Below are 25,218 nucleotides of genomic sequence, written 5' to 3'. Positions count from 1 at the left end.
AAGCTCAGTCCGATGATGCTGTGACACATCGCCCCAGACCATGATGGACCCTCCAACTCGATCTCGCTCCTGAGTACAGGCCCGGTGTAACGCTCTTTCCTTCGGCGATAAACACGAGTCCGACTATCACTCCTGGTGAGACAAAACCACAACTCGTCAGTGAAGAGCACTTCTTGCCAGTCCTGTCTGGTCCAGTGAAGGTGGGTTTCTGCCCACAGGTGACGTTGGTGCCGGGGATGTCTGTCAAGGACCTACCTTACAACAGACCTACAAGCCCTCAGTCCAGCCTCTCTCAGCCTATTGCAGACAGTCTTATCACTGATGGAGGGATTATGCGTTCCTGGTGTACCTCGGGCAGTTGTTTTTGCCATCCTGTACCTGTCCCGCAGGTGTGCTACTCGGATGTACCGATCCTGTGCAGGTGTTGTTACTCGTGGTCTGCCACTGCGAGGACGATCAGCGGTCCTTCCTGTCTCCCTGTAGTGCTGTCTTAGGCGTCTCACAGTACAGACATTGCAATTTATTGCCCTGGCCACATCTGCAGTCCTCATGCCTCCATGCAGTATGCCTAAGGCACGTTCACGCAGATGAGCAGGGACCCCGGGCATCTTTCTTTTGGTGTTTTTCAGAGTCAGTAGAAAGGTCTCTTTAGTGTCCTAAGTTTTTATAACTGACCTTAATTGCCATAACTGTGACCTTACCATTTGTAAGCTGTTAGTGTCTCAATGACCGTTCCACAGGTGCATGTTCATTCATTGTTTATGGTTCATTGAACAAGCAAGGAAAACATTGTTTAAACCCTTTACAATAAAGATCTGAGAAGTTATTTGTATTTTTACAGTCCTGAAAAGGGGACGTTTCTTTTTTGCTGAGTTAATATACATACATACATACATATATATTTATATATATACAATAGTGTATGGTAATGTGTAATTCATTCTTCTGGACATTAAAAAAAAGTGATTTATATAAACATAAGATACACAAATGATCTACTGACATCTGTGTATTATTAACATCAATTTTGAAAACTGTATTTTATTAGTTTATCTTATGTAGACAATATACATTCAACTGTAAACTAAAAACTGAAGTGTAAGTTTTTAAATATCCTGTAAGAAATTTTTCAGGAGTTCAATGGATCTATTCTTCATTTATTTAGTTTACAGCTAAATGTATTTTGCCTTAATAACGTCTTACCGATTGGTGGTGTCGACGAGCCAACAACGCTTCAAAGTTGTGTAAAATAAAATTTTCTTCACAAGAAAATCTAATTCACCAGAAACAAGATGGAGTCCATTTTTGCATCAAGTTTGCCTTCGGCCTCGGATGGAGTCCAGCTCAACTCTATATTTTACTTTAGTGTATCAGATTAAGTTATAAATGTGAGTGTTTGGAGTTAAAACAATAAAAAACATTTTTATGATACTTTTTATTTTACAAACACAAATTAAACTTCTTAAAAACTCTTGAAAAGTTTCCATGACTTGATGATTATATGTTTTATAAAATGGTCTTTAAAACAGCAGTTGGTCAGTGAATTTATAACTGATAATACAGATAAAACATCTAAATATACATCTTTACAATGAGTTGAGCAGTTGTATTATAATGATTATTTTGAGAACTTCACTGTTCCTAATATCTGTCATATAATGATCAATAACAACCCGAGATCACATTATTAAGATGTTCAGTAAATCACTGATCTCACATATGAATTCACATCTTAGCCAGCATCATTAAAAAGCTTTAAAACATGTCAGAATAAATGAATTAACAGCTGATGCTACAAAGACACATTTGATTAGTCTGTCTTCTACAGAAACTCAACTTTTGCAGATACAAGTTTAATCTGTAATTTCATTCTTAAGTCTTTTTTTCAGAGGAGTTCACTGGTAAGATCATCAGAGGAGAAATGTCACGATAAACACAGAACCATGGAAATATTCTCTCAGTAAACGTGTGTGTGAAAGTGTGTATGTGTGTGTTAGTGAGAGGATCAGAGAATGACAGTTTTCCTCTGTCACAGTCCAGCTGAACTCTGATTCTCTGGAGTTTCTCTTTCACTGAGACACGAGATTCTTGATCAGGTGAAATGAATGCACCATATTCACCATCATAAAACCAAACACACCAGAGTCCACTCCTGGACAATATTTCATTCTTCCTCTGAGCAGATTCTGTCATCACACCCAAACACCAGTGTGTACAGTCTCCAACCTGAACATCCCAACAGTGAATCCCTGAATTAAAACCCTCTGAACCCAAAACACACTGATACACATCAAATCTCTCAGTATTATCAGGAAGCAGCTGATTCTCTTCTCTGAGTCTCACACTGATCAGATCATCAGACACGATGAGATTACAGTGAGCAGTGTTGGGGTCCAAAGTCACTGGAGCTGAAGAGAGAGGACAGATACACACTCAAACACACATCAAATAACACAAATGATCATTATGAATTCATTGTTGTATTCTCAACTCACTGTATTGAACATTTTCCTGCATCTTCTGTATCACAGTGAACTTCAGGTTGCTCAGATGTTTTGGGACATTGATCAGAACTCCTGAAATGTTCTCTGGATCTGCTGGTGTACACTGGGTTCTGAAAAACATTCAGGAGTCAGTCGTGTTGATTTGGGTTCAGAACCTAGAGAGAAACAGGAAACACAATACAAACCTTTCCATTGTGCTCTTCAAGTTCTGTAAAAAGAAAGAAACACAGATTATTCATCCAAACTGAATTTGCTTTTAATGTTTGAAACTGACATTTGTCTCCAGTATAATGAATATTGAAGTTGTATAAATGTTCATTGTTTCCACCTGTAGGAATGAAAGATCTTCAGCTGTCATCTGCTCCTCTATGACTCTGATTGTGTGTGAAAGAGATGAAATCTGTCTGCTCATCTTCTCAATCTTCTCCTTCATCATCTGACTCTTCTGCTCCTCTTCCTCTCTCAGTGCTGTTATTCTGGCGGCCTCTTCATCATGTAGAAACTGGTGAAGTTTCTCAAACTCCTCATTAATCTTCCTCTCTGTGTGTCGAGCCTGAAACTGAAACAAAAGACATTTCAGAGAAAGATCTGATGGTCAAACTGTATATCAATATACACTTCCAAAAATGGGATGTTTCACACTCTTTAATTACACAGTTTAATTCAAACCTTAATATGTTCTGCAGTTTGATCCAAATTCTGTTTAAACTCCTCAAATATTCTCAGTTTCTCCTGTAAGGGTTTTAGTGCAGTTTTGAGTTTCTCCTGAAAGAAATGGACATGTTAATATAAAGAGTTCTTACTTTCCAGCCCTGTTCTGCTTTTTAGATCATTATGAGTTTGACCAGAATAATCTTCATTTACTGTCTGTAATTATTTGTTCATATATGCAATCATAAAGTATGCTGCAAGTTGTGCTGATTCAATAAATGTTTTGAATATAATTGATCTGACCTTATTATCGATGACAGCTTCATCTACAGGACAGAATTTGTGATTTGTGTGTGTTCTGGAATCTCGACACACCAAACACACCGGCTGTTGATCATCGAGACAGAAGAGTTTGAGTTTCTCTTCATGAAGACTGCAGACTGCTTCACATCCTGATGAAGATCTTTGACTTCTCTCCTGTAAGAAAGTCTCACACAGATTCTTCAAAGACAGATTTAATGGAGGACGATCCCTTGATGATCTTCTTCTGCAAACTGGACATTCTTTCGATCCTTTACTTTCCCAAAACTTCTGAATACACTCTTCACACACACTGTGACTACAGGACAGGACAACAGGATTTTTAAAAACATCACAGCACACAGGACAAGAGAAATCCTCCTCAGAAAAAGATTTAGACGCCATTTTCTGAGTCACACGTCAAAATCCTTCTTCAAAGTTTCACTTTCAGTTTACTAATCCCGTTTTAACACTCAGTATTCTGTTTTTAAATCAAAGAGTTTCACATTCACAGCAGAGCATTTCAATAATGTGCATCCCAAATATTACTGTCCTAATCCTGATCAAATTATTCCGTGTTCTTCAGTCGAATGAGCTTCAGGTCAGACGTGATCTAAAACTGTAAATCAACTGGTGTGTCAGTCTCAGACTTCTTCCTGGTTAAGAAACGAAAGTGACACACCTTACAGTGTACAGACTGTCCGCTGGGGGCAGCAGAGACCACGTTGATGACGCAATGACGTAAGAGCACGCCTCCGTCAGCTGACCAGTGAGCCGCTGCGGAATTAACGCTATATTTTCATTAATAACACCGACAGAACGATCATGAGGCGATAAATATCCGCTCCGGTGAGTAAAACACACAACGACATTTAATCTGACACGACCGGACACTCATATAGATGTGCTGTCATATAATAATAATAATGATAAACACAGAGATGCACACACACACACACACACACTCACATCACTATTTCATACTGGCATACATTATACACTAATTATCTACTCACGTAAACTATACACTCTTTTCAATATATACACATAAAACATTGAGACACACTATGTGCACTATACCCACTATAAGTACACATATGTTATAAAAGAGTACCAAATTACATGCATATATGTACATATACACCATTGTATTACCATCTGATACCAGCACTTTACCATGATATCACTACAGTATTTTGCATGTTAGTCAAAGAATAGATTAAAACAGGGGTGTCAAACTCAGTCTCCGGCTGGGCCACATCAGGGTTTATTTGGGCCGTTGAAAATGTGGTACCAGCACCTGCTTTGGAAAACCCAATCCAATTGTTTCTAGTCATTATTATGTTGCTTGGCTGAAAAGTGAACATTGATTACAGTTGTTATGAATCATAATACAGGAATTGTTGTTATTTATGGCCATCTTAACATTTCAGTTAATGTTGAAGCAGAAACTAGTTAAAGGGTGGTTTTGTTGGATTGAATTGGATCAGCGCTTGCAGAATCACTCTATAGTACTTCCAGTCAAAATCTATGATGTCTATTTATCAATACATTACATACCAGACTGCTCTTTAATTAATAAGGGCTTTGATCCAATGCTGGTGTGATTTCATCTCATGTTGTAATTATATTCTGTACTTGTAGCTACGGGTGTAAATCATCAGGGTTTGGTAGTGTAACCTTACACAAGTAGAACTTACAGCGTTGTTTCTGTGTTGTTTTACCAGAAGGATATTGATTTTGAGGTTAACCTGTGACATGCACATCTGATGTTTGTCAATGATGGTTGGAATTAGGGTTGAACGATTAACCAAAATAAAATCACCATTGTATTCCCATCTGATACCAGTACCTTACCATGATATCACTACAGTATTTATACAGCATGTTAGTCAAAGAATAGATTAAAACAGGGGTGTAAAACTCGGTCTCAGGCTGGGCCACATCAGGGTTTATTTGGTCCCGTTGAAAATGTGGTACCAGCACCTGCTTTAGTTGCACCCATGCAAATAATATTACATGTTATGTGCATTGCAATGCACATTTGCCAGTACAGCATTGATATTGAGGTTGTGATGCCGATGCAAATTATGATATGAACACCAGTAACATCTCTGGGGGAAAATGAACACCTCATTTGTATATGGCTAAATTGAAATATCTGAATTCATTCGTTGTGGAAAAGTGTTGGTCAATGAATCTGTCCTCTCGTGCTGTGACCGTGTGTATGGATGAACAGTCATTGATTACTTTGAAAGGGTTTAATTTCAGAACATTTTCTGGGTTTGTTGAACGGTCGTTAAATTCTGACACTTTGGAAAACCCAATCCAATTGTTTCTAGTCATTATTATGTTGCTTGGCTGAAAAGTGAACATTGATTACAGTTGTTATGAATCATAATACAGGAATTGTTGTTATTTATGGCCATCTTAACATTTCAGTTAATGTCGAAGCAGAAACTAGTTAAAGGGTGGTTTTGTTGGATTGAATTGGATCAGCGCTTACAGAATCGTTCAATAGGGTTAGATTATTAAAATAATAATAATAATAAATGGTAATAGTGATAAAATATTACTATACAATAATATATTTCTATAATAATTTTTATTAAGTTTATTATTATTATTTTTATTGCAATAATATTCAAGTTGACAAAGTTTCAAAAAGCAATGATGAAAAGTGAACTGAACCTTTTATAAATACTGACAAAAATATTTTTACAAAGCAAATATTTCAATTGTGAAAACACTTTCTAGTATTTCTGGTCGGCAGTAAAGCACGGGCACATTTGTTTAAATTTTGGTTAAAATAAATCACATGTTAATCATATACGCAGTTCAAATCGCAATTGCAATCTTTTTTTTTTTTAAATAATCACAATTCGATTTTTTCCCCAAATCGTTCAGCCCTCTTCCTGAATCTCTAATGATCTGCGTTTCGCTCTATTTGGGAAAATGCTCTTATTTCATGTTTCACATATTGGCCAGTTATTATGTGGTTATTTTCCATATTGGATTTTTGTGTTAGCCGTCTGATCAGATAATGAGTCAAGAAGGATTCTTTGGTTCAGACATTACTATAATTATTATTATTACTATTAAATTTGCATACTGTGAACAGTGTAGGCTACATGCTATATAATAGCTATGAATAGTCATAAGTTAATTGATACAGTTTTCATTAATATCTGCAGTTTATTTGAATTTCAGAGCTTCAGTTTTTGTACTTTCTCATTTTTGTGTTTCTGGAATTTCGGAGACTGTGTTTTTTGTTGTTTGGGTAATTGACATTTCCTGTTGTGTCATGCTATCCTCCATCTAAAACTATTTTAAATTGCATTTTGCTAACTCTTTTATTAGCATGCATCGTTTATGAGCTCATATAAGTGAGAGGCTATGTGGAATGTATGTAGTCTATTTTAAAAATCACTTAAAAAATTACTTATTTATTTTTTATTTTAGCAGACCGCAGGACCAATTAAAGGAGTGTTCCGGTTGAGAGTTTAGCTCAGTTAACAGTGTTTTTGGCATAATATTAATTAACACAAAAATGTATTTCGACTCGTCCCTTTTTTAAAAAAAAGAATACAATTTTACAATGGAAGTGAATCTGGCTTTTCTTTTTTTTTCTTTTTTTTAAGTATAGCCACAAGATGTCATTATTATGCATCGTAACAACATGATTTTAGTGTAAAAACAATTATTACTTTCAATTAAGTTATTTCCAATAGTTGTTAAGTTTTTAAGTTGTTTACATACACTTAGTCATTAAAACAAATGTTTTAACCACTCCACAGATTTAATATATATAAAAAAAATTGTCGTTTAGGACATCTACTTTGTGCATGAGTAATTTTTCCAACAATTTGTTTTACAGGCCGATTGTTTCACTTTTAATTGACTATAATCACAATTCCAGTGGGTCAGATGTTTACATTCAGTAAGTTAACTGTGCCTTTAAGCAGCTTGGAAAATTCCAGAAAATTATGTCAAGCCTTTAGACAATTAGCCAATTAGCTTCTGATAGGAGGTGTACTGAATTGGAGGTGTACCTGTGGATGTATTTTAAGACCTTCAAACTCAGTGTCTCTTTGTTTGACATCATGGGAAAATCAAAATAATTCAGCCAAGACCTCAGAAATAACATTGTTGACCTCCACAAGTATGATTCATCCTTGGGAGCAATTTCCAAACGCTTGAAGGGACCACGTTCATCTGTACAAACAATAGTACACAAGTATAAACACCATGTGACCACACAGTCATCACACCACTCAGGAAGGAGATGCATTCTGTCTCCTAGAGATGAACGTAGTTTGTGTGAAAAGTGCAAATCAATCCCAGAACAACAGCAAAGGACCTTGTGAAGATGCTGGAGGAAACAGGTAGACGAGTATCTAGATCCACAGCAAAACGAGTCCTATATGGACATCACCTGAAAGGCTGTTCAGCAAGGAAGAAGCCGCTGCTCCAAACCACCATAAAAAAGCCAGAATACAGTTTGCAAGTGCACATGGGGAAAAAGATCTTACTTTTGGGGAAATGTCAATATGGTAAAAAGTGTCTCTAATAATACATATATCTAATATCTCTCTTATCTCTTCAGTATCACAGAAAACATGACAGGAAACAGTCTGGTATTACCCATCGTTCTGTGGGGCCGCAATGCTCCCACTCACTGTATCTCCAGTCTACTGGTGATGGACTTTCACCAACCTTACCAAATCTAGTAATTAATGAATTACAGAAAATTTTATAACAAATGTATTTATATAACAACATGTTTTGGGATTATAATAGAGGATTGTGTGTACAAATTCCAAATATGAATGCCTTGTCCATAGATAAACCACATTTCAAATTCATCAAATGGCCCATTTCCCCTAAAGTCAAAGAGACTCACTTTAAAATGATTTATAACTTTCTTAGAAAGAGGTTTAAATTGGAAGTAGATCCCTGTGTATTTTGTGAGGCAGCTGATGAGACTCTGGAACACTTGTTCTTTGTATGTCCTATGGCCAAAAGCTTTTGGGCTGATTTACATAATTGGCTGTCATTTAAGATTGATGACATCCTGATGTTTGACTTATCACAAATTCTCTTTTATATGAATCCATAATGTAGATTCATCCCTTTCTGATGTGGTTAATATTGATTGTCCTCGTGGGTGAATATCATTCATTATAGTAAGTGGAGATATTCGAAGCCTTCTTTTTCATGGTTTATGAACGATTATAAATCATATTTTCCTCACTGAAATAAGTAAAATCTAGTAAAATTGCAAGAAAGATGTGTAGTGATATATCCAGACAATTGTTTCGATAAATATCCACTTGCTACGTCTTTTAAAGGATGCTTTTATTTAAATGTTTTCTTTAATATTTAAATTATTTCTCAAGCCTTTTGATCTCCAGACTTTTGACCCCCTTGTTGTTTGCTTTTTGTTGTTCAGTATTGTGTAGGGGACGCTTTTCTTTCATTTACACTGACAATAATTGTATTGTTCCAATTGATGTATATTTCTTATTTCTCCACTAAGAGAGTTTTGTAAGTTTTTTCTTGTCAAAAATAAAAAGTTCCCGCTTTCTGTCTGTTCTCGTCCAACAACAGCCAATCACGAGAGATTCGAAGAGATGCAGCCAATCAATACAGTATTTGGTCAGCAGCCAATAGCATTTGTTAACAGAAAGGATTGGGCCCCGCCCTGAGTGTCAAAACCAACTTTTTGTTTTTTTGACGGAAACTTTTTTTTTTATTATTAAAGATTCATATCAAACATACAACAAGGCACATTGCAATCATATTCAATCAATCTTACAACATGAATTGAATATGGAGTACAACATTGATACATTTTCCAAAAAACAAAACCAAACAAACAAAAATAAATGAAGGGAAAAGAGACCAAGGGACTCAGCAGTAGACACTAAGGATTCATAAGGATACATAAGTATTCATGAACAATTAGGGCTTTTTTTTGTTTTGCAACATTTCAGGGATTGTTTATACAGAATTATATCATTTAGAAAGGCATTAAAGACGGGGGATGTTTTAAGAAATCGACATTTGTGTATGAAATATTTGGCCATTAAAATCAGATTATTCACTCCAAACTCAGTTGTTCTGTTCTCCATTTGAAGTCCAAATATTCATATGTTAAGATTGGGATATTTTGTGTATCGTACATGATCCAGTACTGGAAAGCATCCCAGAAGGTCTGGGTTACACTACAAGAGAAGAAGAGATGTTCTGCGGTTTCAATGTCAGAATCACAGAAAGTACAAACATTCACATCCATATTAAATCTTTGATGCGAGAAGTTGTTACATGGATAAATCTCATTCATCACTTTGAAGTGAACTTCTTTTACCTTCGGTGAAATAGGAAAAGAAAGGTAACTGGTTCTTATCTTCACTAAACAATTGCTGGTACATTTCTGGAAGATATGTTTTCTCTTGAATGGTGAAGGGAAGCAGATCGAAGTGAGGACATTTCTAAAAAATGTGTTATTACATTTATTTTTAATCTAAGAAATTATATGCATCTATGATTAACGTGGGCTCTCGAGGAATAACCACAGAGTATGTTAACATGCCTTTTACTAAAATGAAGATCAGAGCTTGTGGGATTGCCTGAATTACAGTTTTAAATTGCCTCTCAGTGCACATCAAACTGTATTTCGGATAAAGACGTCATATGTTAAGAAGTTACCACAATTATCTAATAAATGAACAATCGACCAGACACCCTTTCCCATCCATTCACTGTAGAAAAAAGATTTTCTCTTAATTAATATACTTCTGTTATTCCATATTGGGACCGTGTGAAGAGTAAAGTTATGTTTGTGTATGAGTTTCCAGTATTGGAGAACCTGTTGATGGAAAGTTGAAAGCTTATTCGGTAGTTTGGAAATGTTGAAGTCACATCTTAATAAGAAATGTATGCCACCAAACATTTTGAAGATTTTGAAGGGGAAATCAAACCAGAAATTATCACCTTTTATAATACAATTTTGTAACCATTTTAATTTGATGGTACCATTCATTGGGTCAAAGTCAATGGCATTTAACCCCCCTTCTTTGGCAGGTTTCACTGTATCGCTTTTATTTACATAATGATATTTTTCCATATAAAATTGAAATTATCTTGATTGATCTTCTTAATTCATTTGTCGGGTATATCCAATGAGTAGGCTGGGAAGGTAAGTCTGGACAAGCTTTGCATTTTAGTAAGTAAAATGCGTCCAAAAACAGATAAGTCTCTTTGAAGCCAACTGTTAAGAATAGTTCTATTTTTCTGAATGATATTTTCTATGTTGGATGTTTCTCTAACCTTTTTATCTTTAGAAATTATAATACCTAAGTATCTGACTTCATTTTTAACTGGGATATTATACATATTAATCATGTCATGGTCTTGAATAGTTAAAATTTGAGGGAGGAGCAAGATGGCGGAGTGAGCAGTCGTAAAAGTTGCAGGGTCCGACAGAAAAAGTGATTTTGACATCCAAAACAGTTAATTTTGAACAACAGGCCCCCTCAAGTCATTGTGAGTAGACATCACTCATAAAAGACTATTGTGAGACACTTTTGGACAAAATGGACAGTGAATCAGACACGAGCATTGACGGCTTTTCTTTTGTCTGTACTTAAACATATAATAAAGTGTGTTTCTTCAAACACGTCAGCATTTCTTGTCATGTGTCACTCTGAGACATATTTCGCAGGTAGATGAGCAAAATGACTCGTGCATGAAATGCATTTGGAGAGGAGCTCGCGAACTGGATTGAGTCTCGTCGCATTTTGCGGGTGTAATATCACACATAATATGCACATAAAAAATAACAAACGTTCATAAAATCGCTCGTAGAAAATGCTTTTAACAGCTAAGATCAATAGTTATTGAGAAACGGGGCCCAGATCTCTCTGAATGTTCGTGTGTTGGAGAAGCGCATTGCACTCAGAGATCACTGCACACATCAAATCAGACCCGCATCGGCGGATTTTCTTTCATCTGGTCTTCAAAATATAATCACGTTTCGTCAAACTCGAGTCTTTCTGTCTAATTTATTGTAATATATCACTCCAAGAAGTCTCTTTACTTTAGTAATTCTCTCATCATTTCCTCAACCGTATGTCATCTCAAACTCCCATGACTTTCTTCCATAGAATTCAAACGAAGATATTTTAATTACACTTCATAGTGCTTAATGCATGCCAGAATGCTAGATGGTGCCAGGAAGTGTAATCAAACTTGAAATCTAGGGCTAGGAGACTGCTTCTGTCAAGATTTATAGTGAAAAAGGAGTGTAAAATTGTTTTATTTGTTTGTTCTAATCAAAAAAACGATTAGTCTTACTCATACCTTTTTGACGCCTTTATGCCTTGTTGCATTGTATGGAGATAAACCGATCATATATCTAAAATATGTTATTTGTGCTCTGTGGAAGGAAGTCGTACAAGTTTGAGACCACTTAAGGGTGAGTAAATGAAGAGTAAATTATAATTATTGGATGAGCTATTCCTTTAAAACCATACTGAATGTCTTTATGTTGTCAGAGCCTTTTTATATGAAAATATCATGCATCTCTGTAAGACATATCATTCTCTTCTAAATCATTTTTAGGAGATAAGGAAGCCACCCACCCTCCTCATGGACTGCACCAGATTTGCCAGTTCTTGCTCCAAGGCACTTGCAAGTTCCCGGACATTTCTGAGGGGAATGGCCCTAGCCCTCACCCTCCGATCCAACAGGACCCAGACGTGCACAATAGGATTGAGATTCGGGCCCTTCGCTGGCCATGGCAGAACACTGACATTCCTGTCTTCTAGGAAATCACGCACAGAACGAGCAGTATGGCTGGTGGCATTGCCATGCGGAAGGGTCATGTCAGGATGAGCCTGCAGGAAGGGTACCACATGAGGGAGGAGGTTTTCCCTGTAATGCACAGCGTTGAGATTGCCTGCAATGACTGCGAGCTCAGTCCGATGATGCTGTGACACATCGCCCCAGACCATGATGGACCCTCCAACTCGATCCCGCTCCAGAGTACAGGGCCCGGTGTAACGCTCATTCCTTCGGCGATAAACACGAGTCCGACTATCACTCCTGGTGAGACAAAACCACAACTCGTCAGTGAAGAGCACTTCTTGCCAGTCCTGTCTGGTCCAGTGAAGGTGGGTTTGTGCCCACAGGCCACGTTGGTGCCGGTGATGTCTGTCAAGGACCTACCTTACAACAGACCTACAAGCCCTCAGTCCAGCCTCTCTCAGCCTATTGCAGACAGTCTGATCACTGACGGAGGGATTATGCGTTCCTGGTGTACCTCGGGCAGTTGTGTTTGCCATCCTGTACCTGTCCCGCAGGTGTGCTACTCGGATGTACCGATCCTGTGCAGGTGTTGTTACTCGTGGTCTGCCACTGCGAGGACAATCAGCGGTCCTTCCTGTCTCCCTGTAACGCTGTCTTAGGCGTCTCACAGTACAGACATTGCAATTTATTGCCCTGGCCACATCTGCAGTCCTCATGCCTCCATGCAGCATGCCTAAGGCACGTTCACGCAGATGAGCAGGGACCCCGGGCATCTTTCTTTTGGTGTTTTTCAGAGTAGAAAGGTCTCTTTAGTGTCCTAAGTTTTTATAACTGACCTTAATTACCATAACTGTGACCTTACCATTTGTAAGCTGTTAGTGTCTCAATGACCGTTCCACAGGTGCATGTTCATTCATTGTTTATGGTTCATTGAACAAGCATGGAAAACATTGTTTAAATCCTTTACAATAAAGATCTGAAAAGTTATTTGTATTTATACAAAATACTTTAAAATACAGAGTCCTGAAAAGGGATGTTTCTTTTTGCTGAGTTAATAAACATACATATATATTTATACACAATAGTGTATGGTAATGTGTAATCCATTCTTCTGGACATTAAAAAAGTTATTTATATAAACATAAGATACACAAATGATCTAAATACAAAATACATTCAACTGTAAACTAAAAACTGAAGTCTAAGTTTTTAAATATCCTGTAAGAAATTTTCCAGGAGTTCAATGGATCTATTCTTAATTTATTTAGTTTACAGCTAAATGTATTTTGCCTTAATAACGTCTTACCGATTGGTGGTGTCGACGAGCCAACAACGCTTCAAAGTTGTGTAAAATACAATTTTCTTCACAAGAAAATCAAATTCACCAGAAACAAGATGGAGTCCATTTTTGCATCAAGTTTGCCTTCGGACTCGGATGGAGGACACCGATAAGAAGAACCCAGCTGAAAATGTGCGCTTGTGCACTTGGGTTGGTTTTTGTTGGTAGTTTACTTTTCTACAATTTGTTTTAATAATAAGATATATAGTAGCGTACAACAGCGTTTTCATTAATTGTATCTTTAATAACACAGATTAAATGTTTATATTATCTTTTCATGAAAAATAAAATATAAGCATGACAAATTGAAATAATTTCTCTATCATTAATGTAATCTGTGACTGGGCCTGTGTGTAAGTAATCACTCTGAGAGCAGGTGGATGGTCACTCAAGGCTTCTCTTTTATTGGACCTGGGACAAACAACCAAAGGCTGGTAAATACAGTGGTTCAATGTTGCTCAGTCATCTTTAAAATGAAATAAAAACACTTTCCGTTCACAAATAAGTTAATTACACACATCTTGGGTTTATCTCTGCAAATATTACATATTTGACCCGACTGACAGGATCAGAATGATCACAGATTAATCAGATACATTCTTGTGACTTAAACGTCGAACTTGTGTCTGCAGATGAACATAATTCATTTTAATAACAGAGCAATCGTCAGAGCAATTTACCAACAGCGAGAGATATGAGGCTCTGCTGTGGATCACGTAGCACCACCCCACTATGTAACCTATGCAAATACATGCAAATGTGCATCAACCAATGGCGAGATGTCCCAATCTTAGCATGAATTTAACAGTAATTTCAACACCGTTACACATATCAAATGAACAGTTGTGAAAAGATTAACTCTATTATGATCATTGAATTATGATTATTTTTTTTATTAATGCTAAAATAAAATATTGAATTGCCTATTATACTATTATATATATATATATAAAGATTAGAGAGATTATCAAATTCATGAAGCCACACAGATGAAATGTTCATGGCAAATGTCTGCGACAGCTCCCGGGTGTTCTCTGTCGCATGGAATTTACGTCAGTGTCTGAAATCGTTCACTCATTTCGTTCACTCACTGCTGAAATATAGTGCACTCACAGCCATTCACTATATAGGAAATAGTGAACGAGTGGGTGATTTCAGACACAGCATTGGACTCACCTTTCCCTCTACTGCAGTAGAAAACTACTTTTCTGTGTGTTACTTACCTGTTATCAACACACACACACACACACATAAACACACACTCGCGCGCACACACACATATTATGTGTTTGTAACACTGTGAAATTATTCACCTTAATGTCGCGATCAACACTGAACAATGGAAATACTCTTAATAAACGTGTGTGTTAGTTATCTGTCACAGTCCAGCTCAACTCTATATTTTACTTTAGTGTATCAGATTAAGTTATAAATGTGAGTGTTTGGAGTTAAAACAATAAAACACATTTTTATGGTACTTTTTATTTTACAAACACAAATTAAACTTCTTAAAAACTCTTGAAAAGTTTCCATGACTTGATGATGATATGTTTTATAAAATAGTCTTTAAAACACCAGTTGGTAAGTGAATTTATAACTGAAAATACAGATAAAACATCTAAATATACATCTTTACAATGAGTTGAGGAGTTGTATTATAATGATTATTTTGAGAATTTAATTGTTCATAATATCTGTCATATAATGATCAATAACAACCCGAGATAACATTATTAAGATGTACAGTAAATCACTGATCTCACATATGAATTCACATCTTAGCCAGCATCATTAAAAAGCATTAAAACATGTCAGATTAAATTAATTAACAGCTGATGCTACAAAGACACTTTTGATTAGTCTGTCTTCTACAGAAACTCAACTTTTGTAGATACAAGTTTAATCTGTAATTTCATTCTTAAGTCTTTTTTCAGAGGAGTTCACTGGTAAGATCATCAGAGGAGAAATTTTACATTTAACACTGAACAATGGAAATATTCTCTCAGTAAACGTGTGTGTGAAAGTGTGTATGTGTGTGTTAGTGAGAGGATCAGAGAATGACAGTTTTCCTCTGTCACAGTCCAGCTGAACTCTGATTCTCTGGAGTTTCTCTTTCACTGAGACACGAGGTGTTTGATCAGGTGAAATGAATGCATCATATTTACCATCATAAAACCCCACACACCAGAATCCACTCCTGGATAATATGTTCTTCTTCCTCTGAGCAGATTCTGTCATCACACCCAAATACCAGCTTGTACAGTCTCCAACCTGAACATCCCAACAGTGAATCCCTGAATTAAAACCCTCTGAACCCAAAACACACTTATACATATCAAATCTCTCAGTATTATCAGGAAGCAGCTGTTCCTCTTCACTGAATCTCACACTGATCAGATCATCAGACACGATGAGATTACAGTGAGCAGTGTTTGGGTCCAAAGTCACTGGAGCTGAAGAGAGAGGACAGATACACACTCAAACACACATCAAATAACACAAATGATCATTATGAATTCATTGTTGTATTCTCAACTCACTGTATTGAACATTTTCCTGCATCTTCTGTATCACAGTGAACTTCAGGTTGCTCAGATGTTTTGGGACATTGATCAGAACTCCTGAAATGTTCTCTGGATCTGCTGGTGTACACTGGGTTCTGAAAAACATTCAGGAGTCAGTCGTGTTGATTTGGGTTCAGAACCGAGAGAGAAACAGGAAACACAATACAAACCTTTCCATTGTGCTCTTCAAGTTCTGTACAAAGAAAGAAACACAGATTATTCATCCAAACTGAATTTGCTTTTAATGTTTGAAACTGACATTTGTCTCCAGTATAATGAATATTGAAGTTGTATAAATGTTCATTGTTTCCACCTGTAGGAATGAAAGATCTTCAGCTGTCATCTGCTCCTCTATGACTCTGATTGTGTGTGAAAGAGATGAAATCTGTCTGCTCATCTTCTCAATCTTCTCCTTCATCATCTGACTCTTCTGCTCCTCTTCCTCTCTCAGTGCTGTTATTCTGGCGGCCTCTTCATCATGTAGAAACTGGTGAAGTTTCTCAAACTCCTCATTAATCTTCCTCTCTGTGTGTCGAGCCTGAAACTGAAACAAAAGACATTTCAGAGAAAGATCTGATGGTCAAACTGTATATCGATATACACTTCCAAAAATGGGATGTTTCCACTGATCTATATATATAACTGGATAGCTCATGACGTCACAACAGTGAAGCTACTGCGCCGCCATCTTGGTATTCCCTAACGTTCTGTATTCCTATGGGTCTCAATGGGAAATCGTCTGTTTTGGTGAGTAATTTTTACCTATCCAGTCACATAAAAAAAATGTTTTATGTCTGCATACACTGCATCACAATGCAATCTTCCTAAATATGTAATTCATTATTTATTTTGACTGTCATTTTTCCCCCTGCTTATTCTAAATGTGAGCGTGTTATGTTACTCTTTATTGCAGCAGCATTACGTTCAGCGGCGACGTGTTACCTCAATAGAAACAAGTTTAAGAAACTGAGGTAAGATATCAGTAGACTTTTTCAAACATGTTTTTAGCAGGCTTTAAAGTTTTTATTCTGAATACATAATTATGTTTTGTAGCTTTTGTTTACGTTGAACGTGCATTGTGGTTATTTTCTTATGATAAATGAATATTAGCTATGCAGCTAACGTTAACTTAGGAAAATAACCACAATGAATAACAGTATAACTCACCAAGTTAGCTTTTTTGGTCAAGTTGAATATCTAATTGCGGATCAACACCGGTTACATATGATAAATATAATGCCTTCATTAATTCTCTGTGTGTGATTTGTACTTTTTGCAGTGCAGGCCTGAATACGGACCAGCTCACGGGCATTTATAAAGTGATCAATTGGAATAGACGAGGAGCAGGGCTGGACTGGTAATCTGGCCTACCGGACATTTTTCCGGTGGACCGACGCACTTTGAGGCCGATCAGGGTGGACTGGCCATCGGGAGAACCGAGCGGGCCGCAGACAGTGTCGGCCGCGATAATCTAAAACGAGCCGCCGCGTTAGCGGGAAAACCACCACCCCCCCAACAAATTTTGGGCCAGTTATGTCAAATCCCGTTCCGATTTCTCTTCCCAGTCCAGCCCTGACAGGGAGCACATGGATATTGTTGAAGTTAAACAAGGTGAGTTTGCCGTTTGGATTTCAATAAACATCCCACTGAATGTTAGATAAAGCTGGAATTGGTTTGCAACAGGAGGAAAAGCTGTATGAGGAGACAGCCTGGCTTCACTGAAGAGCTGTTTTAACAGAGTAAAAAATATTATACTATCTGTTTTTATTTGCAATGAAGATACTTTTGCAACATGCAGTATAAGTGTCATAAAATTACTGTGTTTCAGATAGTATAACATATATAACATTTAATATTAATAGAAAAGTTGACCCAAATATGTAAATTCTGTCATCATATACTCAACCTCATGTCCTTCCAAATCCATGTGACTTTCCCCCAAAAATTTATTTTGTATTCCATATAAGGAAAGTAAATGGTGAGCAAAATAGCTTGTTTTGGTCACCAATGGCATTCATTATATGGACAAAACATTCTTTAACATGTCATCTTTTCTGTTTCACAGAAAAAGTCATACAGGTTTGGAAGGACATGAGGTTGAGTAAATAGCTGTGTGTAAGGTCTTAAGTTGGGGTATAAAGTTCAAGGCTTCAGTAACTACTAGTTAGTTTGCAATTAAGTCTGTGCTTAATTTGGTTGCTCCACCTGTTCTTAAAGTCTTAACTAGTAAGTCGTAAACTCTCCATAAAGTGATGCGTAGTCGCATAATATGAAGTTTATCTGCATTGATCCAATAAGCACCTTCATATTTGTACACAGAAGTATTAAAAATCCATGAACTTCAATTTGATTTTGTTACGGTTGATGTTCAAACCTTGTTTGCTTACGTAACCGTCACTGCGGACGTCACAAGAGCAGCTCTCTTGAGAGACATATTTTGATAATTAAGATATTATTTTAATTATTTAACATTTTATACTTTTATATTTGACTGTCATTCATATGATTTTGAAGCCTGAAAAGGAAATCATACCCTTATTTTATTATATGACTCAAGCTTGTAAAAATTTGTATTAAATGAATTAGTGAGTTTGTATGGTAATAAATCATCATATTTATGAAACACCTAAAACAGGCAATTAATTGTCATAATCACAATTATTTGATTGATGCCTGATATGCAAAACATGAGCTTATTGATGTCATAAAATATCAGTCTGCTTTTTTATTCCATCAGTTACACCTGCTCAGAGTCTTCCGTAAATATTTAGTTTATACTTAGGGTTACATTCTACCGAAGTTTAATGGTGCAATGCTCAAATATTTAGTAGTGCGTAAATTGTGACTTCGTGCCCATTTACATCACAACTAGGCTAAGTTTAAACTTTTGTATAGCTGGTGCAACCGGCTCCTGATCTTTATATCAAACTTTTCTTTTTTCTTCTATTTTGCAGTACAAGCTTGCCCACAGTTTTCCTAAGCCATTTGGAGTGTGATGCAGCACATGTTTCCTTGGCAATGAAGTGGAGGCTGATGTTTGTGCAGCTTTCTGCAATGCACTGAGTATGAAGATGTGATTGTTGTATGGTTCTAGGTTGAACATGTTTGCCTCAAGTTCCTTGAATGCAGAACCACCATGGAGATCCAGAACCTTTGTGGGGACAGAGATGGGCCTTGTGATTGTGTGCTGTTGAAGAAATCTCTCAGCTGTCTTGCAGACTTTCAGGACGCTGTCTGACGGTCTTATAAATCCACCTCAGGGCTTCATGTCGATCAGTGTGTTCATCTTGGGAAGAGCTCTCGACACTCTGTGCTGATTAACAGGTAGTGCACAGAATCATCTTCATAGTTGTTTTAACTGCAAAGCCTGCTATGTACCCCACCACAGCCTCTTTGAACATGGACAAGCTGGGAAGAGATACAGTGATGTTTTTCTCTGTGTCTTCTGTTTCAGGCTGAACGTCACTGCCTGAAATGCCAGCATATCAGAAGATGCTGCCTCCAGTGTCACTGTGCTATCCGGTGGAGAACTGTTGCCACTAGCTCTGATGGCATGTCTTGCTATCATTCTTTTGAAAGCTGAATAATGTGGGATTGTTGTTAAATCCATTAGCAGATTTGTTCCCACATATCTGCAAATTTGTATTGTATTGTTCAGTTTAAGTCAATTTTTTGGTGTACTTGGAAGCTTTTGTTATTGAACAAATAAAATATGTATGATTTCCTTGTGTGCATATGTCAATAAACTTATTTCTAATTATGATTTAAAAGATCAGGGGATTGTTGAAATTATTAAATGCTCACAAGCTGGTATGTACATATTCCAGAAATGAATGCAAATGGATAATTCCATTATGTAAAGGTAAATTAATTTATGTGTGTGTGTGTGTGTGTGTATATATACACATACTGTATATGAACTTGTGTGTATACTACGTTTTTATATTTGGTTCTTCTGGATTTATTCTTAAGATGTACTGTCTAGTTACAATATCAACACAAAGCTAGTCGCTTTTATTAACAACTTTAAAATGTGTTGATGTGCATGCCCCCTAAATTAGTTCACATTTACTATATAATCTAGTAAAAATGGTTAATAATGTTGGCAAATTATGCAGTTGTATAATTTGTCAACATTATGAACTAATGAGCATCAACAGATTTAAACTATGAAGGCAGAGAAACATTGCATCCTGCAACAATCTGCAGATGGATAACTTTGCTTTAAAAAGGGGTATTAATACACTTTGGTGTTGTATTTTTACTGTTGATTATTAAAGATTATGATCGTTATGCCCACTCTACATGGGGATAACGACTAATGTGTGCTTAATATGTACATAGTCATAAACTACAACCTGTGGGCACTTTAGCCGCATCCTTAAGTGAGTGTTGTTTCGCGGTTAAACGCTGCACATGCCGCGATGCTCTCTGTCGGTAGGGAATAGTAAAATGGCCGCCAGAGCACTTCCGGTAGCTTCACCTAATGCTGGCAGTTTAGAATTCTATGAGCTATCCAGTTATATATGTATATATAGATCAGTGGATGTTTCACACTCTTTAATTACACAGTTTAATTCAAACCTTAATATGTTCTGCAGTTTGATCCAAATTCTGTTTAAACTTCTCAAATATTCTCAGTTTCTCCTGTAAGGGTTTTAGTGCAGTTTTGAGTTTCTCCTGAAAGAAATGGACATGTTAATATAAAGAGTTCTTACTTTCCAGCCCTGTTCTGCTTTTAGATAGAGATGGGCAGATCGAGGCTTCGTGAAGCAATGAAACAGTCGAAGCAAATGTGCCATTTTGTTTCGAGGCTTCGAATCAATCCGAAACCCGTCTCCACGGTGACACCTAGTGGTCACTTGCAGGTGTTGATCTGAAACAACCTTTACAAAGAGCTAATAAAAAAATGTGTTGTTTTTTTTTTTTTATTGTATTTTTGTAATATATGAAGCTTGTAACCTGTAGTCTCTTCACATTGCATAATGTGATTTTGGTCATGAAAAATGAATATTAATAAAAATAAATCGAGCCACAATGTCTCCCTTTCTTATAGATTTTTATTCAAAAATATTAATTTCTCTGCTGTTGAAGGACTCAGCCTACTTCTTTTTACAGATAATTTCTCCAGCCTTTGAAAAATTATCTCACAAGGGACACTTGTTGCTGGCATACAAAGATATTTTTTAGCTAGGACATACAAATGAGGAAAGATTACTGCTCTCTCTTTCCAGCAAGTTAGAGGATCATGAGTTCTGGGCAAAAACGCATCGCTGAGGTATTTTTTCACTTCCACTGTGGCATCAGCTGTAGGATTGTGTATCATCTGGGTCTCACGGATACGATTGTCAAAATGTTCCCATAAACTGTCTTGTGTTTCAACTGGTGTTGATGATGGGCCTGATGTTGACATTTGTGGTTCTGAATTAAAAGAAAACGGCAATTAGTAACAAATCATAAACTGACAACACATATGAAGTATAAATTTCATGAATCACATTACATAAGATAACATAGACTGAAACTCACCAGGAGTTGTGTTTGAACGCATCAGTGAAGCACACTCCAGTGTGATGTGCTTTTCAGCATCCAGGGCTTTGGCAGGATTTCCAAAAGCCACATTTTTAAACCTTGGGTCCAGCAGTGTAGCCAGTGCCAAGGCTCTAAAAGTCTCGTACCCTCCACATCTGGAGTGCAGACCTTCTTGTAGATGTGAGCCTATGAGCCAACACAAGAGAAAACCATATTAATTAAAATAATGACAACAATATGAGAGTTATGGCCAATTACACGTATGGTCATAGTGTCCTACCTAATTGTACAGTTGATTCCTGCGTTGCATTTCCTTTTTCTGTGCAAGCTTGTGCTGCAACATCCTGTACAATGGTATGAGCTTTGAAGCAGACACTCTCTGTTCCTCTGACATCTCTGTTGTTGCTAGTTTGAATGGTTGAAGAAGTGTCAATGACTGTTGAATAATGTCATACTCAAGACTTGTCAGGGGAGCAGTATCACTGTTTAAATTGGCAAGTGCAGCAGCCACTGGCTCACGTTGCTCATACAAGCGTTGTAGCATGTCGAATGTGCTGTTCCATCTCGTTTCAACCTCCTGTATCATTTTCAGACTTGGTCTGCCCATCAAGCTCTGCATCTCCACAAGCTTGTCCTTTGCTTTGCAGCTGGATCTGAACAACCCCACTATCTTTCTGGCTTTCTGGCTGAATTTCATTGATGACTGGGGTTTGATCCAGGGCCTTTTTCACTATCAAATTCAAATTATGAGCAAAACATGGGACATGGCGAAGGTTGAGTAGCTGGGCACTTAGGATCATGTTGGATGCATTGTCAGTCACCATGCAGTGAACTTTGGAGGTTATTCCCCACTCAGCCATTAGCAAGGCTTTAGCCTCCATGAGATGCTGGGCTGTGTGGGTTTGGTAAAACCTCCTTACACCCAGTAAAACAGTTGCCATTGTTGCCTCTGGTGTTATGTAATGGCATGTTACACCAAGATATCCATCCATATTAATGGAAGACCACATGTCAGCCGTGAAGGCTAACAAATTCCGCCTTTTGTAGGTCCTCCATTGTCTTCTCCTTGGTTGTGTTGTACCTTTCAGCTGACCATTGTTTTAAGCACCTTCCGGGATGGGAGGACATAGCTTGGATCAAGCTTGTTCACAAAGGCCCTGAAACCCTCATCCTCCACGATGGTGAAGGGCTGCAGATCCTTCACCACCATGTTCAGAAGAGCCTCATCCAATTCCCTCTGTCTGCCTTTTAAAAGAGAAGATAAAACATACTTTCAGACAAATATATTGGAAAAATGGTAGCCTACCGTGAAAGTAGTCTACTGGTTCATTTGGAAACCTTCCTAAACAAAGTTATGTTATGAATATTTATGCTCAGTGTGCAGAGAAAGATAAAGTGCATTATAGAAATACAACAATTACAAAAAAACAAAATGATGTCTTGGCTGTAGATTGGGTACTCATATGTAGACATATAAAATGTATATTCACAAAGTATAATATTATATTGACAACATTTGTTTTTAAAGTGATTGGCAGTTGTGATTGGGATGTTAGGCATGTCTTAGTCCATGGCCTTTCTAAACAATGGCCCAACACTTAGTTATTATATTTCACTTATAATTAGCCTATATTTCAAACAATGCATACCTTGCTTAGATGGCCCAGCAGTGTCAGTAGCAGGCCTTGGTACAGGGGAACACTACCATCCTCTGCACCCTGCAGAATGGCAGGATGAATGCTCCTCAAATGGCGATCATGGATGATGTATTGTTGCAGTAGGTGAGCTGCCGATCACAATACACACATCTCACTTTATTTGGGGTTTCCAAATGGAAATGCTCCCACACCACAGATGTACGGCATCTCTTCTGTGGAGCCTCCATTTCTATCTATCTATCTATCTATTTTATATGTAGCCTATCTATCTAATAATCTATATGTATCTGTAATATATGTATCTATCTATTAATCTATATATATATATATATATATATATATATATATATATATATATATATATATATATATATATATATATATATATATCTATATATTTCTATCAATGCATCTATTCATGTGTCACTATATGTACTCTGTGTGTCTCTAAGTCAATGTGTAAATGTAAATTAAATCCTAAATATAACTAAACAAATCGCACTATAAATGTCACTATATCACCAAAAATCCACTATCTCAAAACCAAACTCCTCTCACAAAAACCCACGATATGAAAATGCGTTGACAAAACTTTTATACTGTGTGATTGTGTGATTTGTTCCCGAACCGACCAATCAATGAAACCCTGATTCGGCGGAGCACTCCACCTGATGAAACACTTAGACGCTTCATTTAGCCGTTGTCACGTGACGTGGGTGTTTTGAATCACGCTTCGGATCAGTGTTTCGAATCATCTTTGCTTCGGGATCTCGCAAAGCTTCGGAACGTCTGTTTCGCGCCAGCCATCCTTACTTTTAGATCATTATGAGTTTGACCAGAATAATCTTCATTTACTGTCTGTAATTATTTGTTCATATATACAATCATAAAGTATGCTGCAAGTTGTGCTGTTTCAATAAATGTTTTGAATATAATTGATCTGACCTTATTATCGATGACAGCTTCATCTACAGGACAGAATTTGTGATTTGTGTGTGTTCTGGAATCTCGACACACCAAACACACCGGCTGTTGATCATCGAGACAGAAGAGTTTGAGTTTCTCTTCATGAAGACTGCAGACTGCTTCACATCCTGATGAAGATCTTTGAATTCTCTCCTGTAAGAAAGTCTCACACAGGTTCTTCAAAACCCGATTTAATGTTGGCATGTCCCTTGATGATCTTTTTCTGCAAACTGGACATTCTTTCGATCCTTTACTTTCCCAAAACTTCTGAATACACTCTTCACACACACTGTGACTACAGGACAGGACAACAGGATTTTTAAAAACATCACAGCACACAGGACAAGAGAAATCCTCCTCAGAAAAAGATTTAGACGCCATTTTCTGAGCCACACGTCAAAATCCTTCTTCACAGTTTCACTTCAGTTTACTAATCCCGTTTTAACACTCAGTATTCTGTTTTTAAATCAAAGAGTTTCACATTCACAGCAGATCATTTCAATAATGTGCATCCCAAATATTACTGTCCTAATCCTGATCAAATTATTCCGTGTTCTTCAGTCGAATGAGCTTCAGGTCAGACGTGATCTAAAACTGTAGATCAACAACTGGAACTGGGGGCAGCAGAGACCACGTTGATGACGCCACTCATATGACGCAATGACGTAAGAGCACGCCTCCGTCAGCTGACCAGTGAGCCGTTGCGGAATTAACGCTATATTTTCATAAATAACACCGACAGAACGATCATGAGGCGATAAATATCCGCTCCGGTGAGTAAAACACACAACGACATTTAATCTGACGCGACCGGACACTCATATAGATGTGCTGTCATATAATAATAATAATAATGATAAACACAGAGATGAACGGGCCGGTGGTCAATACAC

General features: G+C 37.1%; 2 protein-coding genes across 2 annotated transcripts; both read right to left on the bottom strand.

Moving 5' to 3' along the window:
* Nucleotides 1-1,495: 1,495 nt before the first annotated feature.
* On the bottom strand, nt 1,496-4,091 carry LOC127628619 (E3 ubiquitin-protein ligase TRIM39-like). Its single transcript, XM_052105396.1, has 6 exons — nt 3,459-4,091; nt 3,174-3,269; nt 2,833-3,063; nt 2,690-2,712; nt 2,496-2,614; nt 1,496-2,408 (listed from the first exon to the last, which is right to left on the bottom strand). Exons 1-6 carry the CDS (start codon nt 3,858-3,860, stop codon nt 1,873-1,875), a joined length of 1,407 nt encoding a protein of 468 aa, XP_051961356.1. The 5' UTR covers nt 3,861-4,091; the 3' UTR covers nt 1,496-1,872.
* An 11,049-nt stretch (nt 4,092-15,140) lies between these two features.
* LOC127628617 (E3 ubiquitin-protein ligase TRIM39-like) lies at nt 15,141-24,918 on the bottom strand. The gene is made up of 6 exons (XM_052105394.1): nt 24,305-24,918; nt 20,754-20,849; nt 16,483-16,713; nt 16,340-16,362; nt 16,146-16,264; nt 15,141-16,058 (listed from the first exon to the last, which is right to left on the bottom strand). Exons 1-6 carry the CDS (start codon nt 24,704-24,706, stop codon nt 15,505-15,507), a joined length of 1,425 nt encoding a protein of 474 aa, XP_051961354.1. The 5' UTR covers nt 24,707-24,918; the 3' UTR covers nt 15,141-15,504.
* Between the last annotated feature and the right edge of the window lie 300 nt (nt 24,919-25,218).

This window comes from Xyrauchen texanus, chromosome 35 (assembly GCF_025860055.1).
Source record: "Xyrauchen texanus isolate HMW12.3.18 chromosome 35, RBS_HiC_50CHRs, whole genome shotgun sequence".
Lineage (NCBI taxonomy): Eukaryota > Metazoa > Chordata > Actinopteri > Cypriniformes > Catostomidae > Xyrauchen > Xyrauchen texanus.
Note: the sequence above shows the minus strand (reverse complement) of the source record. Positions and strands in the feature narration are given on the sequence as shown.